This window comes from Gymnogyps californianus, chromosome 4, assembly GCF_018139145.2.
Source record: "Gymnogyps californianus isolate 813 chromosome 4, ASM1813914v2, whole genome shotgun sequence".
In the NCBI taxonomy this organism is placed as follows: domain Eukaryota; kingdom Metazoa; phylum Chordata; class Aves; order Accipitriformes; family Cathartidae; genus Gymnogyps; species Gymnogyps californianus.
Window position 1 is genome coordinate 65,495,887 of NC_059474.1, and position 19,985 is coordinate 65,515,871.

At 39.1% G+C, this 19,985-nt stretch overlaps 1 protein-coding gene across 1 annotated transcript in view; it reads left to right on the top strand.

The window, feature by feature from the left end:
• Positions 1-19,985, top strand: part of PTPN13 (protein tyrosine phosphatase non-receptor type 13) — a 129,893-nt gene that overhangs the window by 49,735 nt on the left and 60,173 nt on the right. The window contains 3 exon segments of the mRNA XM_050895323.1: positions 1,187-1,280; positions 13,857-14,086; positions 14,088-14,421. Of these exon segments, the coding sequence (XP_050751280.1) occupies positions 1,187-1,280; positions 13,857-14,086; positions 14,088-14,421 (658 nt within the window).

Sequence of the window (19,985 nt, forward strand, 5' to 3'; positions counted from 1 at the left end):
AGTAACCTTTTTAACCTAATTCATAACATGTCACTGCATTGGCTTTGCAAGAAGACAAGAACAAAATAGCTGAATAGAACTGAGTGTTGACAGAACAACAACAACATAGCTGTGCTGCTGTGTTTTTGTGCACCTTAGCTAGCCATCCCTGCTGTTTTTAATGTTTAGTGCTCTGTATGTGTGCTGGAATTCTTAAGTTAATAAGAAAAGCATATAAAATTGTTTTTTCAGAACCATAGTACGACTTGCTATTCAAAGATCAGTGTGCCTCCAATCTTGATTGGCCTTATCAAAGGCTAGAGAGGTCTTAGCTCTATAAGTGGTCATTTGGTGGTCTATGAAGCACAGCTGAGAGGTCCTGCTTGAATGTTTTCACTTTCCATGTTAATATGCTTTGTAAAGGGCAATACGGCACAAGACTGATTCAAGCTGTTTAATGTTAATTGAGTTGCATTGTAATTGTGATGGATAGAAGACTGCTTGATTTCTCCTTCCCACCTCCCAGCTAAGCCACTGTCCAAGTTGTGCCGATTCCCACCATATCAAAAGATCTCGCTAAAAATTCTTTGTTGTAGCGAAGAAGCTCTTTGAATGATTGTACATGTGAAATAATTTTTTTTTCGGGAAGTAGTGATTAAAAAAAAAAAAGTTAAATTTAGTGGGAGTAGTTAAGCTTGACACACGAAAGGAATGTGCCTGAGGGGCTAAAGAAGGGACTTCTCACAAATGCATGAGAATTTACATGTGTAATAAGTTGTGTGAAGCATCAGCCTAAAACTATCAGGTACGAGACAGTTCTTCCTGTTACACAGAAAACTCATCAGGCTAATCACAAGTCATGTTGCTACCGTGGAACATGGTTTTTGAGTGTTGCTCTCTCTTCAGTTTGCTGTAGGGGTGGAATGTATTTAAGTTAGACACTTGTGAACTTAATTTACACTTACTGGAAAAAAGTAGACCAAATGTGTAGTAAAAAATAATGCACAGATTATTCAAATATAGATAATTCTAGGGGATGTTCTCACTGCTGAACCTGGTTTTTATGAAAAAAGTTTGAACTTCCACTCTGAACTTGAACTTAACTGTTTAGCTCTGACTTATGTTGTGCATTTACATAACGGACACTTGTTTCATACTAATGTGAGCTCTTTCAATATTTGACTTTGCATTACTGCCTGTTTTGCAGGTCGATCAACTTTCTTGCAATGGAGATAGAAAATTGCAGCCGGATAGGAGCCAAGCTATTCGGGAGAGGCTGAGGGGAAAAGGACTTCCCACAGGTAAGTGCTTAATTGCAGTAAGGGTTATGGCAATAAATACAGCCCTGTGGAAGACCAAGTTTGGGTAAATTTTGTGGCCAAAGAAATTGAATAGTGGAGGACTTGCTGACATTCACAGAACTCTGATGGTTCGGTGTCTAGCTAACTGTTGGTGATGGTGATATGAGAATAATTTTTTCAAGAAAATACATGTCTTTTTCCTGTTCAGTCCTGATGGTAGGAACAGGTTTTAAAGGTTCTCAGCCAAAAGTTTTGTTTCTGGAGAAAGGGAATCTTCAGCTGAAGGTAGGTCAGCTAGAGGAACAGGAAGCAGCTTTTCTTAGTTTCCTCTTTCCTGTGGACTCTGCTTTCTCTTCATAGCTCTAGTTGCACACAGCCTCTTTCCCTGCTTCCCGGGCAGCCCTGGACTCTTTTCTCTGCACACAAATTTTTTTCTGCCTCCTCTTTTTTCCTGAAGAGAGGTATTATATGTTCTGTCACAGTTCTGCTGTGCTTTGACAGTGTGAGGTGGACATGGAGGCCAGGTAGGGTTGTACTGTTACTCCAGGGAAGTAAGGAAAGAGGAAACTGGGGGGGCAGGGAGGAGACAGACTGTTTCAGAGGCAGACTGTTGCTGTTGCCACTGTGGAGGAAAAGGGATAAAGTGATTTAGGTTGACAGCTGAATCTGGCCGTGACTTCATTAGGTGTCCTGATTTAAGGTCACTGGCAGCATCAGCTCTGTGGTAGGCTTCTCAGACAGGAGGATGTGTTCTTCCAGAAGACTGGTCTCATTTTTCTGGAAGAATTGCGGGGCTGGGTAGGAGCATTTTATAAGGCATCAGCTTGGACCACTCTAAGTCGTTGCGATGCAGGCAGTGAGATGTGATAATCAGGTGAGACCATTCTTGCCTTAAAATGTTCATCAGTAAATGGAATATCTTGGTGCCAGAATGCGACATCACCCACAAATATTCAACACCGTAAGTGTTAGCAACACAGGGTTTTCATCCATATCACAGTATGTCTCTGCCTATTTACCACCAGTAAACTTGGAACAAAATTATGTTGCTGATGTGCTTGAGTTGCTCCTCTGTTTTTTAGTTTTGTATCAAGCAACAGTGCAGTGAATTGCAGGAACCGAAATAATCCATGGAGGTGTCAGTGGCAATAGAAACTGCAGAAGTTAGACACGAGTCTGGCAAGGCATTGGTGGTCTTCCTTTATTGATTATTTTGAGATGAGTCCTAGATTAGGCTACTTCTTGATATAAAAACCTTATGTCAGTGGTTTCCAGCCCTTTCAGTACAGCACTACGTGTTTAGGAACAGTTTCTGGTACAAGCTGTCTCTTCATTTTCTGGCACAAATGCACTGTTCCAACTTCTTTCTCAGAGGCTTTGTTTTCTTATTGGCTTTGTTGTTGTTGTCTTTTCCAGAATATTTCTATAGCAGTAGGAAGATCTGTAGGAATACAGGGTTTGGGACTGGATGAATCTAATATAGTTGACTGGATTTGTAAACCATGTAATGCCTTTGTGTTCTGAACTTCTTAAGCTCTTTCTTAAAATGAATTCTTTCCCTGGTTCCCATCAGTTTTATAAGGGTTGTACCAGAACCTTGTTGTTCTGATTGTTAAATTGTTAGTTTATTCTTTAACCCTATTCTTCCTAATTTCCAGTATTGTCACATTCACAGTTTCTTTACACACTTTTGTTCTTTTGCCAGTACTAACCTATTCCATATTCCGCACTTTTTTAGGACTTTATTTGAGCACACTACCATTCAGCTGCTACCTCAAGTTTTGTCATTTCCATATTCTCTTTCCATCATCTATTCTGCTTTTTATTCCATGATCATCATAAACTGCGTGTTTTGATAATGGTCAGAATATTTGTTAAGTTTTGGAGAGATAGCAAGGTTGTCTTTAAACTCTGTTCTCACTGCATTAGCAACCCTGATTATTCTTTTCTTTGTTGCTTCTAGTTTTGTTTTCACTAATAGAACTGAACAGTCTTTTGCTGGTTTGCTTTTCACTTTCTTAGAAAATCATTAACTTCTTTTTTTTTAAATGTTTGTGTGGTTTGAGGGGGTTTTTTTGTTCATTTGTTTTCCTACCCACAACTTTAAGCTTTTTAGCAGACCCTCCCCCCCCCTCCCCCCCCCGAAGTAATGTTTGTCCCCAAAGTCTTAAGTATATCTTAACAAAAAAGCTTTTGTTTTAGGTTCTACTAAATTTTGGAGATTTATGTAGTAGCTCCAGCCAGTATCTCCATGGCTTTCTGGCTCAGTACTAGGGTGAATAACATCCCTGTAATGTCTGAAACTTTCTCTGAGGAGTTTGTCTTTAACTTAAAGGATACAGACTAAATGATCTAATCGCTGTTTTTGTACTGTTTTCTCTGACTTGAAAAAAATGTCACGGCTAGAATATTCTTTCCTCTTACCTTGCTTTTTTTTTAATTGCTTAGTACATATGACTTTGCTTCTGAGAAGATTGAGAGGTGTTGCTTTTTATTTTAATTACCAAAAAGTTCAGTTAGGATGCAGTGTCTGAATCTCTGAAAGGCTGTGGAGCTGAATGTTTGTCTCGCTGCTGTGTGCTCGCTTGCCTTATGGCTCTGCTTAGGATTTCCAGGGTGCCAAGCAGAACAGGTTCGCTGCAGTGTGTGCGCTTGTGAAATCACTGGGTCGGGGAAGGACAACCAGAGTTAAGGGTTCTCTGAGACTGAGAAGTCCAATTGACTCAGCTGCTGTTGACCAGTAAATTCAACACAGAGTTTTAAGCGACCTCAGTCAAAATCACTTTTTGAAATGTTTCTCTTTTTAGGAAACATCACATTGTCTGAAGAGATCTAGTTAAACATAATCTTCACTCAAATAATATCTGTGAAATGAGTGAACTTGATAATGCCCAGACTATAGAGTTGGCTGAATAGTCCTCATCCTCTAACCCCTGTTTCTCTTAAGTTGATTGAAAGTGCATGCATGCATAGAGTATTACAGATAATGTGTGGCACCACAGGGAATGAATGTTTGTGCATCACTATTCCAGTGCAAACATTATTTTGTCTGCATCACTCCAAGCCTGCTCCCGAAGGTATGAGTTATTAATGAGATGCTCTTGAATACTTGATTTTTCCTTTTTTTGTCAAGATGAACTGTCAACCAGCAAAAATGTTTTTCAGTTACTGTGTGGGTTTTATGATATTTTGGTGTTATGCTTCTTTCTTCCCCCTATCCCTAGAAGTAGAAAAACTTTTTCATGTTTTCTGTTGAGTCTTTATTTTCAGAAAAGAAGATAAATTGAAGTCAATCATTCCTTTATTTTTTATATTCTGCCTGTCTTGCTTCCACTCAACCTGTTTCAGTTTCTCTGTATCACATTCATTACCTGTGGAACTCTCGTTATTTTTCTCCTTTTCCCTGGAGAGTTTACAGCCCTTTTAGTTTCCCCAGAACCTTTCCTGATTCTACTTCTGTTATCAGTCCCTTTTCCTGGTATGTCTTAATAGCACCATCTTACTTCTCTGTATTTCGATCTTAGATACATTCCTTGATCTCCACTTCACTGAGACCTCAGGGAATATAGAGTATCAGTAAAATACAAAACAGAACAAAACAAAACCCTCTATCTAACCAAACCGGCTCCAGCTGTTTTCAGTTCCACTTGGCATGTATACTGAGTTATGTATTTGAAAGTTAGGGAGGACCCAGTGAAATGGGTGTCTGATCTTGAGAGACAGCTCACATTTGATTCGGGAAATTTAATGCTTGATTATTTCTTTTTCTGCAATGGTATGCTGGTTTGCTGTTGTGAATTCTGTCAATAACGGCACAGATCAGCTGCCCTGGTGGCACAGCTTTTAGATTTCTGGAAAAGTGAGCTGTGGAATGTAGTACTAATTATACCAATGATAATCTCATAGATTGAGGAGCCACAAGTAGAAGGCCAGATGAGGGTTTAAGAGAAATAGTAATGGTAAAACAAAAAACTTGAAGTACACGCCTCTTATTCCAATTGCAAAATGGCGAACACTTACAAAGGTAGGAAGCTACCAGGCAGGATTATGATTCTGAGTGAACTGTCTTTCTAATAAGTCAGAAGTTATGTCAGTCGTCTTTTATCTAAATGTTTGGGTTTAATTTCCTTTCAGAAGACATTTTGGGCCCAGTTTAGCACTGGGATAATGGGGGCGGGGGTGGCACACGCATAAGGACGTGTCTAATTTTACCAGTGTATTTAAGGAAGTAAATACGGCGAGCAGAAGTCTTTCCTGGAGAGGACAGAAGACTTGTCTGATACTCACTGAGGCAAAGTTCTGTTGAGTCATTGTGAAAATCTTAAAGAGACTTTTCAATGAGTAGAATAGCTGTCATATGGAGAAAAAAGCAGCATAGAGCTAAGGCATTTATTATGAACTTAAAAGTATCAGAATGTTACTATGAGTATCTAACTTAAGATAGCTGATAAATCATGCTAAGTTCATGAATATAGAGATGGTTCACCGAGAGATGTGCTCCTAGTTGGAGAGTAGCCAACTAGTATGTTAGATATTTGCAGTCTTTGAAAAATGCTAAGATTTTTGCTTTAAGTCTTTGAAAGTCATTAATGTTAAGATCAGTTTTCCAGACAGTGGTCATCCAAAATTATAATTGCCGGGGCTTTATTGTTGGCTTCGGACAAATGTTTTGAAATATTTTTCCGGTTCACATGTTTAAATTGGATATTTTGCTCTCCTTATGTACCAAGGTTGGATATTTTCAGCTATTAATTTCCGTCTTTCTGTCTTGATAACTATTAAATTAATAAATAGCTTCATGTTAACATTCTCCCCAATTGAATTTATTTTTTTGTCTCTTTCATGACTCACTTTCTGTGGCCATCTTGGTGAATGAGTTTTATGGCAGGGCTGACTGCAGAAGTAATTTATTCTAAATTAATATTACAGAATATTTGCTTTTAGTCAAGTCATACTCAGAACACAGTATTTAAGAACTGACTTAGCCAGCAGAAATAGAAGTGGCAAAACCTGGTGTGAGTCATCTGAACCAATGAGTGTTATTTAAGTTTCGTACTCAAAACACTTTAGACCTTAAGAGTCTTTACTTCAAGAATTATTTGCGGAAGTTGCTTCATAAAATTCTTTTGGTGTGACAAAAGAGTAAGTAACTGTCAAACTCTTCCAAACATAAAGCAAGAATTAATTCACCATGTTACTCTTTGCCACAAACTATGGCACTCATCCTTCAAAAGGATGCGTAGTCTATTTAAAGCCCAGTTGAAATCTCCGTAACTTGTACGTGCCTGGCAGCCTGCTTCCTAGCCCTCTAGTAATTGAAATCCTGCACCTTGTGTGTTCATTTACAAAGTTCCAACTTATGTTGATGATCTGTGAGCACCAAGGACAGACCTTTGCAGAGGTATTTCATCTTTTAAAGAGATTTAGCTAACAGGTGTCTTGGCTTTGCTTCCCTACCACGAGGGTCTCTGATTTTTAACTCGACTTGTGCAATGTGGTAGACTGTCACGAGTTGACCTTGTATGTTACAATACTACAGTTGTATCCTGCAAAATTCTGACCTTCGTCTCTGCCAAAAGAATATATGCCACGTGAATAAAGGCTTGAAATTAATTTAAAAGATCATTAAGGTTCACCTTAACTGTACATAACAGGAAATGGAAATACTGAACAAAATTTTAGATGTTGATAAACTCCCTGTTTAATTAGACTATACGCTCTGTCAGGTGCAGCAAAAATGGTAGGTGTTGTAAACTGAATAAAAGATTCTAAGGCTAAGTGAAGTTGCTTTTAATTTTAACAAGAAATTCTAGCATTTAGTTACCATTCTCCAGAATATCAATTACTAATGTAGCTGCCCAGCAAAAACTCTCAGACAAAAGGAAATGTACCCTTTCGCTTTTGATCCAGGGAAATTGATTGCGGGTTATATTTTAGTTCCTGATCTGGGTGAAAATGCAGCTTTTAGTCTGTAAAGAAATGGTTTATAGCGATGACCTCCACTGAAACAGCTTACTCATTTTCTTGCTAAATCCAAGCACACAGATTTAACTTATCAAAAAATACAGCACAAACTTAATTCCATTGACTTGAAAATCTCTCATCTGGAAATATTTTTTTTTTTCCTTTCCCCTGTCTCCTCAGTACTAGAAAAAAAGAACTGAGTAGGTGGAGAATAACTTCCAGAGTTCAGCAAAACCAAATGGAAGCCAGATGAAGATTTCTTGTTTTTTAAAAAAAATAAAAAAATAAAAATTATTCTTTCACACTCCAGAAACCATTCCTGTTTTCTTCCAGTAAGTGTTTCTGTTTGCATCTAGCAGTACTGGTGGCTGGTGTTGGTAGAGATCTTTTAAATTTAAATATAGTTGCTAGTGCTTTACTGAGCTTCCAGCCTGGCAGTATCGAAAGTGCTGTCACAGTGGCGCTGAGGACAAACTCAGAACTCTGAAGACAAAACAAGCATGGACACAAAGATCAGTGAGGAAGCCAAACCAGAGGTGTCAAATAGTGTCTCTGTGCAGAAAAGTAGCTGTATCACTGAGCTTTTCCTGGGGTATGCAGAAATCCAGGAAGGGAATAGCTGGATGGCCCTTTTGCCTACTTGGTTGAGAAATGTACCAAAAAAAATTGGCCCATAAACCTGAGTGGGAAAGAGTAGTAGTGCAGTTGTCTTTTCTGCAGAGGTGCTGAGGAAGGGAAGAGGTAAAATGTTGCATTTATGAAGTGCTACTTGACAATGTTCACTACCACTGTTTTAAACAAGATGCCTGGTTTCTGGAGCTATTTGGTTTTTTGATAGAGGAGCCATGTCAGTCTGAAGCAGAATGCAAATTGTTCTACAGGATTTATAGCTTGTCCATTACTTACAACGCTTTCAACAGTCCTTGTGTCCTGCTCATTTCTTCCTTCACAAAGAATGCATTGTTTTAGGAGCACTTCTGTCTGAAACTTGGATTTTCTCCACAATTTAAAAAAGTAAAAGAAAGGAGGAGGTGCCATTCCTAGCAGTCAACCCACAGGCCACATCTGGCTCTGTTGTCTTCTGTTTGGCTCTTAGCCTGCCCCAAAGGGATTGCAAACCCAACTCCTCCATCAGCTACCCACTCATATTTGAGAAACTAACCACATTGTCTTGGGATAAGGATTTTTCTGTTGTTCCGTTTTCTGCACAAAGATGGTGTGGGAGATGTTTTTTAAACTCCTGTATAATAATTTCCTTTTTTCAGACCTTCCAGTCTGGCAATGATGGTGTGTGCTTTCATGCACATGCAGGCAATCTCTTTCTGTCCCCGCCAGCCCCTGTCTCTTCCTCACCCCTCCGTGTGTGTGTATGTATGTATATATCCATAAGCTTTGCTAAAATGGAGCGGAAAAAGGTATTCTGTTTTGTGCAAACAAAAGAAGGGGGCAATTAGAAAGACTTTAAAGATGCTTGAGCTGAGTTTATTCACTAAAAATAGATACAGTATTTGATGGCACTGACCATGTTTGCACTTACATAATATTTGATTAATTGCCTGTATGATCAAGCTGGTACACAAGTAATTGTAGACAGACTGAATTTAGTTAGGACCGGATAACAACTCTCTTGCTCAGAGGAAAATCGACCAGATTACTGTCAGTTTGAGTAAAAGATGGTTTGTGAATGATACTGGTGTCAAAGAGGGTGTAGTTGCATTCATAGCTGAAGACACCAAAGGAAGACGGAAGCAGATCCGTAGTCATTTAGCAAATGTAACATCTGCCAGTTGAAGGTGTGTCGAAAACTAGATTTTCATTTTAGCACCACAAGGGAATTTCGTTGTGAACTCTTGGTGATTAACTGCTATTTTTATTGTATATATTCCCTCACTATACATTATACTTTGGAATCATGCAATTACTATAATTGCATTTGAATTATTTACAGTAATTATAAATAATTGCACTAATGTAACATCAAGTAGAGGATAAACACCCAAGGGCGATACATGAAATCAAGAACCCAGATACTGTTCAGATGAGCATGAAGAAGAGTATAGTTTAGCAGAGAAGTAATTGGGGACGGGGAAAGCATACCTTTTGAAGTTAGTTACATGCTGTAGTATCTTAATTGCTAATGGCTTGTCCTGTCACCGTCACTGACAAGTAGGGAAGCACTTCTCTGTCCTGTTATACTCTTGGGTAACTGAAGCGTGGAGTAGCTCTGTGTGCTCTCAGGTGAGATACTTAGTGTCTTTAGTGGAGCCAAGATACTTTGGATAGGTCTCCAGAGTTTCCATAACAAATACAAGCCTTTTTTTTTTTTTTTTTTTTTTTTTTTTTTTTTTTTTTTAAGGAAGGCCATAACATGAGTCTCTACATACATTATAATTTAAAGACATAAAAGTTCCATTATGTAGTCAGGTTCCTTTTGATCATTAGTTGGATCTTTATTCTTCATATATAATTTTTTACTGGTAGTTCTTCCCTTCATTTTCCCACACATTTCATCATAAAAGCCGGCGGGGGGGAAAGTTGATGGATAAACTACGTATTGGCTTAATGAATTTGGACTTGTGTATGCCTTTCAACTGAAAATACATGTGTTAGAGAAGGGCATATGATTCCAGTCTGCTCTATTCTGGGGGTATACTGTTAGCTAAAAGCTAGACATACGAGCCTTGTGCTGAAAGACACTTACTGCAGTCATTTAAGACCCTTGATCTAAGTAATGCTGAGGTAATGTGTTGAGGAAGTCCAGGAAAAAAAAAGTCAAAATACCTTAACAGTTGATTTTGTGACTTACGAAGTCTATGATAGTACTTAAAAAAAGTAAGGAGGGATGAGGACAGATTTAAGTTATCAAAAAATAGAAGAATTGGCCTGGACTGATTGCTGGTTGCCTAATCCAATTTTTTCACTGGTATCTGCAGTTGAGTTGCTTCTGTACTGAGAAGTCTTGTCCTTGATCGTTGACCTCTGCTTTCTGGTACCAAGAGCAGCATGTATTCTTGGCTGGTATGAAGTATGGATCTGAAAGTTCTGCATTGCTGCTTTGTTTCGGTTTGCCTTCTCGGGATGCCCAACTTGAGCAGGCTGTGCACCCCGTGCCCCGCAGTCTCTTCTTTACCCTTCTCTGAGGATGATTCTTAAACAGCTCATGTTGACACTGTGAGCCAGTTTGAGGAGAACTTGTTGAAATGATGTTACGTAGAGAGGGATGGGTTTTGCAAAGGTGGGAAGAAGTGCCAAGACTGGTGAAAAGCAGAAGTGGGAATGGGGTGAGTAATAAAGGAAAGATGAAAGATGTCCAAGAGAATTTTACAGTCTCAAGACTGCATACTAAGGTGAGCTGTAGATTCCTTTTGGTACTATGTTAAAAACTCATGTTGGCTGCATAAGTCAATGTGGATATGAGTTAGACCTGTAGACATCTCCACTCAGCAGAGGGGAAGAGTGGTGTGGAAGTGGAATGCCTCCTGCACTGCTTCCTAATAGGACAGCTCATCTCCTGTCTCATCACACAATTAGCTGAACAAGTGGCAAAGCTGTGGCAATGAGTACTTTCCCAGTCACTGCTGATGAGACAGTGTTCGTAGCATTCACTTTTCCTCATGAGGAAGCCCCAGGTGGGTGGATGACTTGGGAAACAGAAAGGATCTCTTGCATGCCGAGGCAAGGAGCTTGTGTCTTCTGAGCCTCTGCATGAACTGGAAGCAGCTTCTGTTACATCTAGTCTGAATGCTACAGGTCCATGGAAACTACAGCTTTAGTGAGGAGAATGCTTCCCCTCTAGCACTCTTTTTCACTGGCAGCTGGGCTATTTCACCGCAGTTCTCACCAGCATACAACAGACACGTTTATGTCTCTGGGCGTGCTATGGTGAGGATACCCACTGCTGCTTAAAGTACATTGTGGCTCTTTCCCTGGATGTGATCCTGAAACAAGGTAACGCTTCAAGATGGAGAGACCTAAATGATCTTTTGGACCAGGAATGTTCTTCTGAGTCAGAACGTACCAAGTAATCCTGAATTTACAGCCTCGGTAGTATATTGAAGTTGCAGCTGTCTGTTTCTCTTGCTTTTTCTGCTTTGTTTGCCATTGTTTTGTTCAGTAGGGTCTTGTGCATGTAAATACTTTCAGTGTTGAAGAGGTGGGTTGGGTTTTTGGTTTTTTTTTTTACATTTAAAAAAATATGTGAAAACAGTGTGTAGAGGAGGTTGGTTTGGTTTTTTCCTGCCTAAAATTATCTTGGAACTCTCATTATTGGGGAGGATTCTCGGAGCTCCTTTTGATTTGCTTTTTTGGTGACCATCTTAAATACTGCAGTATTTTGGTTTTTATCTCTCTCACAAATGACTCAGTTAAAATCCTGTTTAGGAATGTCTGTCCTTGATGTGCATGTACGTGAATGTGAAGTATGTGTTTGCAGAATGGATATCCATCCCGCTGCTTTAGATAGATAGTGGGAACTTCACAGTGGGAACGAGTATTTTTTAAAAGGCTTTTTTTGTGTGTGAATATTATATGTAATTCACCAGCCTTGTGAGGGATGTATAGTCTGAGAATAAGACAGTAACATAAGATTTACCTGACCACAAAGATAATTATGTTTACTTGAGTTTAGGATTAAAGCCATATTTGTAAAAGATGAAGTGATGCGTCAGATCCTGTCAGAAGATTAGTTCGTTCTCATTGGCAAAGGTCTCTGTTTTATTCTCTTCACTGGAACATGTGGGAACTGTGTAATTTCTTACAAGACACTTTTTAGACAATCCAAACCCTAACATTTTACCATCATGTATTTTTGTGTTGGTAAGAAGCAAGAGGCTTCTTGGTCGCGTTTGGCTTTAGTCTTGCTTTTTTTTAAACATTTGCTGTTAGTTTAATATCGCAGAAATAGAAATGAAAACTAACAGCCCCTATTCAAGTAGAATATCAGAGTTGAAAGGTGTAAAGCCATAAGCTTTTAAAGCATTTCTGAGTACAATTATGAGTGTCCTTAAAGCGTTCTGTGAAACTCCATTTGAAAGGATAATAGACTCTAGATAAAGATCAGCAGGAGCCTGCTGTGCAAGTGGAGCAGTTGATTCCAATTGACTTTGGAAGAGCAGCAGGCAGCACTATAGAGCTGTCTTTGAGAGTAGTAGATACAGCGCAGTAATTTACTTTGAGCTCATGACTGCTTTCTTTTGTGAGGGTGTCTTCAAGCCTGCTGCTTCTTAAAAGATGTACATGGTAATATCACAGTAGAGAGGGAACTAGCTCTAAGAAAAGCGTCACATGCCAGAGTGAGTCCACCTGGGTGAGCAGGCATTGCTTAGGCAGCCCAGCACGGAATATTTTTAGTTGGGTTTTCCCATCAGGAGTATCATGATGAGGTCCAGATTGCCATATTAATGCAGTGTGTATGCTGCAGATTGGAAAGGTTAGACTTCATAATAATTTTGCAATGTACTTGGTCAGTTGGACTTATGACTAGATTACTGTCTGTGTGATATGTACAATAGACTTTGGATTTTTGCAACTTTAGTAATGCAGAAGCATAAAAAATTTTAGTTTGCTAACAGAAAATAAGTAGCAGTTGGGTAGTCTTCAATACTAGTTTTTCTCTGGGATGTTACTCTTATAATGGTTATAATTCTTTTACTCTGATCTCAGGAAGGCTTAAGAACATGAAAGGTAAACTTGTAGGTCATCTGTTAATATTAAGAAATTTGATTGTACTTACCGATGTTTGTAATCATTTTGTAAAATTGGGCTAATACTTTCTCATTCTTTTAATGAGAAAATTTTATGCCTGTGACATACATGATGATCAAAACTTCTTGGTGACCATGATATGATGTTCTTCAGAGAGCGCATATTTCATTGATATTATTCCAGCTCTAACAGTTTCTTTTATTCTGGAAGTAATTTCACGGTAAGTGAGAAGAGAGTGTTCATTAGTATTGGCTGTTCCATTTATTAACGAAACATGAAGTGTACAGGCTCGTAGAATCACTTTGATCTTAGAAGCTTTGTTGGTTTTGTTTTAGAGTATTCTTTATCTGGAGAGACTGTCATCACCAAAAATAGTCATTAAAGTAAGATCCTGGATTTTTAAAATTCCTAACTACACAGTCATTCTTCTCTTACTACTGACACTACTGCAGGGCATCTGTAAATCTGTAGAACAAACCTGGACTTGTCATTAAAAATTGTAGGTGGTGTCTTTGGGTGTGAGAGGTGAGACGAATGGCTGATTTCAGATTGATCATTAAACAGTACTTTTGGTGATAGTCCAGAGTATTTTAAAAGTAAAACTAATGAGAAAACAACTTTCAGCATGTATGTGATAGTATTTTTTTTAAAATGTTAATGCTGAATTATAGTAGGCCATAATTTTTTCTTGAGCACTTCAGAAATAAAAGAAATAAAATGCCTGTCATATGAAGTAGCTGGCTGTTTTTGTTGACTGATGCAGCCCTTTAAGTAGCCGTCTCGATGTTTTGCATAGCAAAATCAAGGCCAAAATATGTGCTCAGTATACACTTTAGCATTAAATAACTTGTGTTGCACTCTTGTGTATTAAGTACAAAATTACATATATGAAATGTCTCCTTATTCCAGGAAAAACATTGGTGGTTGATGCACCTGATGGACACAAAGCTCACTTCTCTCAACAGACCATGCTTAACAAAGGACTTAGCAAGTCTATGGGATTTCTGTCCATTAGAGGAACACAAGGCGAGGAAGAGTTTTTCCAGGGCATTTCTGCAGATTACAGCTCAGGCCAGGAAGATGTTTTCTGTCCTCATAGGTGTAAAACCAGTGAGTTTGAAAAAAAAAGGTCACCTTCATACAGATGTCACTCCCAAGCGGAAAGTATGGGCTTCCTCCACAGATTTGCTTTGCACAACTGACAAGGCAGCTGAGAGGGACCATGCTGGAGGTTTTCATGGGCACAGCCATCAGTGTGAAGCATTTACAGTACGGACTTCTACTACTACCAGAAACAAGGAAGCAAGATACTCTGATGGGAGCATAGCGTTGGATGTCTTCGGACCACAGAAACTGGACCAAACGCGCCATGTGCCCGAGACATCAACTTCTGCAGCAATATCAAGTGCCTTTGACAGGATAAGAGAGAGACAGAAGAAGTTGCAGCTTCTGAGGGAAGCTATGAATGTAGAAGGTTAGTGAAGCTTTTTGATTTTCTGAGTATTCCAGTCATTAAACAAAGATTTCTCTTTATGATAAATTTGAGTTCTCTTGTAGCAGCTCTTGAAGCTGCCAAGATCTTTGCTTCATCTTCTTTTTTTAGGTAAAGTGAAAGCATTAGAATGTCTGTTGCCAAAGAAGATAAATGTGCTTGTCCAGATTGCTTACCCAATGAAAATAGTTATCTCTGTAAGTGAGCTGGTATCAAGTTCATCAATTAAAATTAGAAAAAGAAAAATAAGTTAGTGACAGCCAATTGTCAAGTAATTTTCCTTGAAGGAAAATCCTCATCTCCAGCTATTAGAGGTGGATTTATACCCCAGAGGAAAGGGAGAATTTTATGTCCAGATCTCTCAGTTTTTGCACTGTATAACTCTGGATGATGCAGTTAAGCCCTTAAATACGAAATTTTTTTTGGACTCATGTTAAGATCTTTACCTCAGTGAGAATACTTGACAACAAGTTCCATCCGTTAATTAAAAGAACACGCGGGGGGGGGGGGGAAGTCTTTGTATTTGTTCTGTGGAAACTTACAAAATGGTCTTTATGCAGAACTCTATAAGGGGAACTGCCTATTTTGTTTGCTTTGAAAATGTCACGTGATTTTCAGGGGTTGTAAATTTGGGACAGTTGGATAGAAACTGAGAGCAGAGTCGGATCCTCCTTGTGATGGGCTAGAAGGCATAACTTAGTCATCTAAGATATACGGTAGAAGAGCTGTATGTGCAGAGCTAGCTCACTCATTTATTCAGGTACATTCAAAATCCATACAGTTGAAAACTCATGACTGCCTGGCTGTTGTGTGACAGAAATAACTGTGTGGAAAAGAAACCAACTGGTGCCTCCTTTTCCTGCACTGAGATGTAAAAACCTCCTTATTAAGGAGAGATGATAAAGCTTTTTATCAAGGTTGAATTTCTAAAAATGCCTGTTCATGCCCCTTGTGGCCGTCTCCGGAGATGCTTATATTGCAGTTAGCATGGGAAGCCAATTCTTTCTCTCCTATGCATGTGAGCTTTACACTCCAGAAAGAATGAATGTTGTTGAAATGGCATAGGCATTTTAAAAAGCTACTGTGATTGCTGTACAAGTTGTACAGACAAGACAGCTGGAGGGTTTTTGTGCTATCAAATTAGCATCTTCCGATGAGGGTTACATTATAATGTGAAGGAATGAACATAGATGGAAGTAGTACTGTGGAGATACCATTGTTTATCTCAATAGAAGTTCACCATCTGTCATTATCTACTGAGATGCCTGATGAGGTACGGGGAAGGTTGCTTGGTTTTTGGTTTAAGAGTCTGAAATTGAAGGTGACCATCTCAAGTATATGAGTCAACTCGAATCTTTGGAGATAGGCAGCTGACAAAGTTTAAGAGGAGGCCACTCCCTGCATTGGGAAAGCTCAATAGCCTTGTTGTTCAGGAGTGCAGCTTTGTGCAGGTTTGTGTTGCGCAACAGCAAAACCAAAAGCTTGGCCAAACCCATTGATGAGCAAGAGTTTATCATTCTCATTCAAACAGATTGGGAGACGGCAGAAAACAAAACATGCCCATGCCTTGCAAACTGAGATAGTTCAGATGTGTGAAACTACTCGATTCATAAAGGGAATTGGGTGTAAGTGCAGTCAAAGTAATCCGGGAACTGGGGCTTAATAGTCACAGGAGCTGAGTGACAAATCTGCGTAGGGAAGATTGAGGCAATAGCTGATGACTCACTGCCTAGCCTTCTGAATTCACAGTCATTACTTGCTAGAAAAAAATGAAGATACTTTCTCAACTGATAGCTGGGTTGCAATGTTCTTGTCTTCTGAGTTTTCTACTTTCAACAGAGGAAGGAGGTATGTTTCACTCCTGAATTGAAGTTAGGAGTGTGTGCTCTGCTGTTTTATTTTAGGCTCTCCTTTTTTTTTTTTTTTTGGCAGTTAACTACTTAAAGAAAAGGTTTGAGCCAGAACCTAGTTGTGAATGTGAATTTTTAATGAGGGCCAGTTTAAAGGAGTATTTTAGTAAGACGGATGGGGAATACTTTTTCACATAGGAGTTAGTTGCTGTTGTGTTCTACAGGGCTTGAGAAGCCTGACTGAAAGTATTCTATTCCACCTTAATGAGCAGATTCACAAAAGCCTTAACACATAAAGTCTGCTAGTCTATTAAGACTCCTTTCCCTTTTCCTTTTTTTGTTCCATATGTTTTACTGTTCCTTATCTCACATCTTGTTTACAACAGACAAGTCCCTTGCGATCTTTCATAAAAAGAGTCTATTGCTAGTTTCATCTGCCAAAGACATGAAAAATCAGTCTGTAAGGTTTTTTTGTGCATTACTATTGTATGTAATTTTCAAGCACTTAGTGGGTAGACAGGTATTTCCAAATGTCAGGCATTATCAAGTGTGTGGGGAATTGCTCTTCTGACATAAACCCAGCCTAGCCAAGAGGTATGAGCAACTGCTTGGAAAGCTGTGGTAACATATGTCACCTATCTTGATAAAGGTAGCAGCAGCAGTTTCTTGGGCAGCACACGATGCAAGGGTATCTTACTGCCTACAGCTGGTAGTCACATAGTGGATAGGTGGGCAACAATGAAATGGAGTGGAAAGAGGTCCACAGAAAATGACAGTGACTACTACTCTTTCCCTATGTGGGACACAGCACGACCTCAAAGGAGAGGCATTGAAAGGAAAAATGGAGAGAGAGAATAAGGTATTTTGAAAGCTTGTGTAGTCAGGAATAAGGGTTCTGTTCAGCCTGGGGGGGAGGAGTGGGCAAGGAGTCGTGGGAACAGGGTTGGTGGTTGGGTTTAGTAGAGAGGATACAATCTGCCTTCTCTTTGGTAGGTTTGGGGATATTTTCAATCTGGTTGAGTCCAGGTCTAGAGTACAGTTAAGTCTGTGTAAATTATAGTAAGCCTCTGCTTTCGTCTGTATGTTGTTTTTCAGTTTTTGAATTGTGAAGTGGCATTGGACTCTACGGGTTAAACTTGACCAGATAAAACTTCCCTCCTCAAACTAAAAAGTAACTTAAGCGACATGTGGCTTATTTCTTTAACTTATTTTGGGTTAAGCTGGCAAGCTTTTTTTGTTATTCATAAAACCTTAAGGAGCTGACTGTCTTGGAAAAAGAAAATGTTCTCATGCACAGGCTCTGGTATGCCAAGCTTTCACTCAGAATGGATTTTTATGATCCAAATTATAAACTCATGAAAAGTAGAGTTTATAGTGGAAAGAATGACAGAGCTTTAATTACAGCTGTGCTGTAATAGAGTAGTTTAGATGGTCTGCAGCTCACTACAAACTGCACTATAATCTACAGTTGGAACATCTTGGATTTAACCTCACAAGCCTTCCAAAGACAGTGTCATTGCAAGTGCCTTGCTCATGAACTTGCTGTTTTATATGTTATTCTGCTGTACAGTTTCAGGGTTGAGGTTGTTTCTCTCTTGTATACTAAAGATGATTGTTTATGATTAGGTGCTTAGCCAGATGGGGGGAAGGGGAAGGGAAAGAGGTGGCTATTTTACTTCAGGTGTAGCCAATTCTGAACACTAAGAACAGACTCCAAAAATATGCATTAATCTTGCCAAGAGATGGGAGAGTAAGTTCTGCATCTCCACTGTTATTGTTCATTCTTGGTTTTGTTATGTATTTTTTGTGAGCTTAGGCAGAATTGTTTAGAGTTGTGACATTGTTAGGTGTTAAACCCAAGCAGTTTATCTGTACCAGGAGAGCGGATTTTGGTTTTGTTGTTCTTTTGAAACTTGGAAATTGTTGCTTGGCACCAACTGATAGTGTCTCATTTCAGAGAGAAAATAATATTCTACCTTTTACATTTTGCAAGCCTGCCTTGCCGCTCAAGAGCATGAAATCGTCATCTGTTCTCCCTTGCTCCCAGCTTTCTTTGCCTTCTCACCCACAAAACTGATTGTATCTTCTGAGAGTCATGAAGTGTAAACATACTTCAGTTTTCCTATCTCAGGCCTACCTTCAAATGGCACAATAGTAAGGCACAAGGCTGTGAGACGGTAGCCTTGTATGAATCTCTCCCTTTTATTTGCTTAGGCAGCTTTCCCTGCCTTGTTTTAAGTGTATGCATAATTCAAAGTGAATTGGTTTATGTGTTACTTGAGTGGATGTGCATCCTTCTTTTTTATATGCAGTTTTGCTTATGAGGCTGTTGTAAATGAGATGCACAAGGGAGCAAGACATAAAGATTGCCTATGTCCTGGTGGCATACAGGAGCACAAAACCAGTTAGGAGAGTAGTAATGTAGCTGGCTGCGAGTTAAATAACAGACAGGGAGGAAAAAGAGGGGAGGATACCAAAAAAGCTGATCTTGCTGAAGCTTTGGAATGCTGAATCCAGGGGTGGGGGAATGGGGGCGGTTTGGGAATATTCTCAAGCCTTTGTTAAATGTTTTTGCAGTTGGGAACCATGTGAATCCCAGAGCCTCAAGTTGTGTTTATCCCTCTCTGTTTTTACCTTTGATTTTCTAATTGAAAACCCAGATGATTAAGTCCTCTTTTTTTCTTTTGTCCACTTACTGCTCTCTGCTTCATACAGTCGGCAACAAGAGGCAGTAATATTCTATGTTTCTAGAGATGGGTCTCTGCCTCTGAAGTCTTCTGTGTCTTCATCTCACAAAACAATGTTTTCATTAGCTACGCTGCAGACTCATCTGGACCCCATTTATGAAACTTCCATATTACAACTGCATGTGTTTAGGTGGGACGTTATGATTAGGGATACTCTAAATGTCCGGATTTTAAAAGCTCTCTTAGTTTGAAGCTGCATTTTTGAATAAGGGAAAATTTCTGCAGGTAATCAGGCAGCTGTTGGTAGTAAATTTATCCCAGCAAATTAAGCCCCAGAGATTTGAATTTGGGAGCTTCTGTAGAAGTGGATTAAATGGGAGATTGGATTTAGGGTACAAGAGGAATAGCTGCTTTACAAACTTACCTCTGTAAATTCAATGAAGTGTGCATACTTTCTTTCTCTCATGAATTATATGTACTCAGTTCATGTGTAGGCTAAGCAGAGGAAATGCGCGTCATCCACAGCGGTAGATCTGTTTGCATATGAAAGCAAATTAAGGATCATTTTACATGTCTTATGATCATTGTGCTGCAGTATGATTTAAGTTCACTGGTGGTGAAATGGATTCTCATGTGGTTGGTATGTCTGGTAATGATAAGGTTCAGTTAGAACAACGTTCACAAATCGTATTAATGAAGCTGAAGGGTAGGATAATGGACGGATACTATTTTAGATTGAAAATTTTCAGTTGTTAATTTTACTGAGACTACAGAAGTTGGCTTTTCAAGGAAAAAGAAAGAAAGATTTGTGGGATTTCTGTAAAGTACAAGTACTCTGGCATCAGCCACTATTATTTTGTTCTGAATTACATAGTTTAACATAAGCTAGTAAAACAGCTCTTACAATTCCATAACTGCACAGCAAAGTGGTATCTGCTTTATCGAGCTTTCAGCAGCTCACACAGTCTGGGAGTATCAATTTTTAGTCAACACATTACATTCTCAGTTG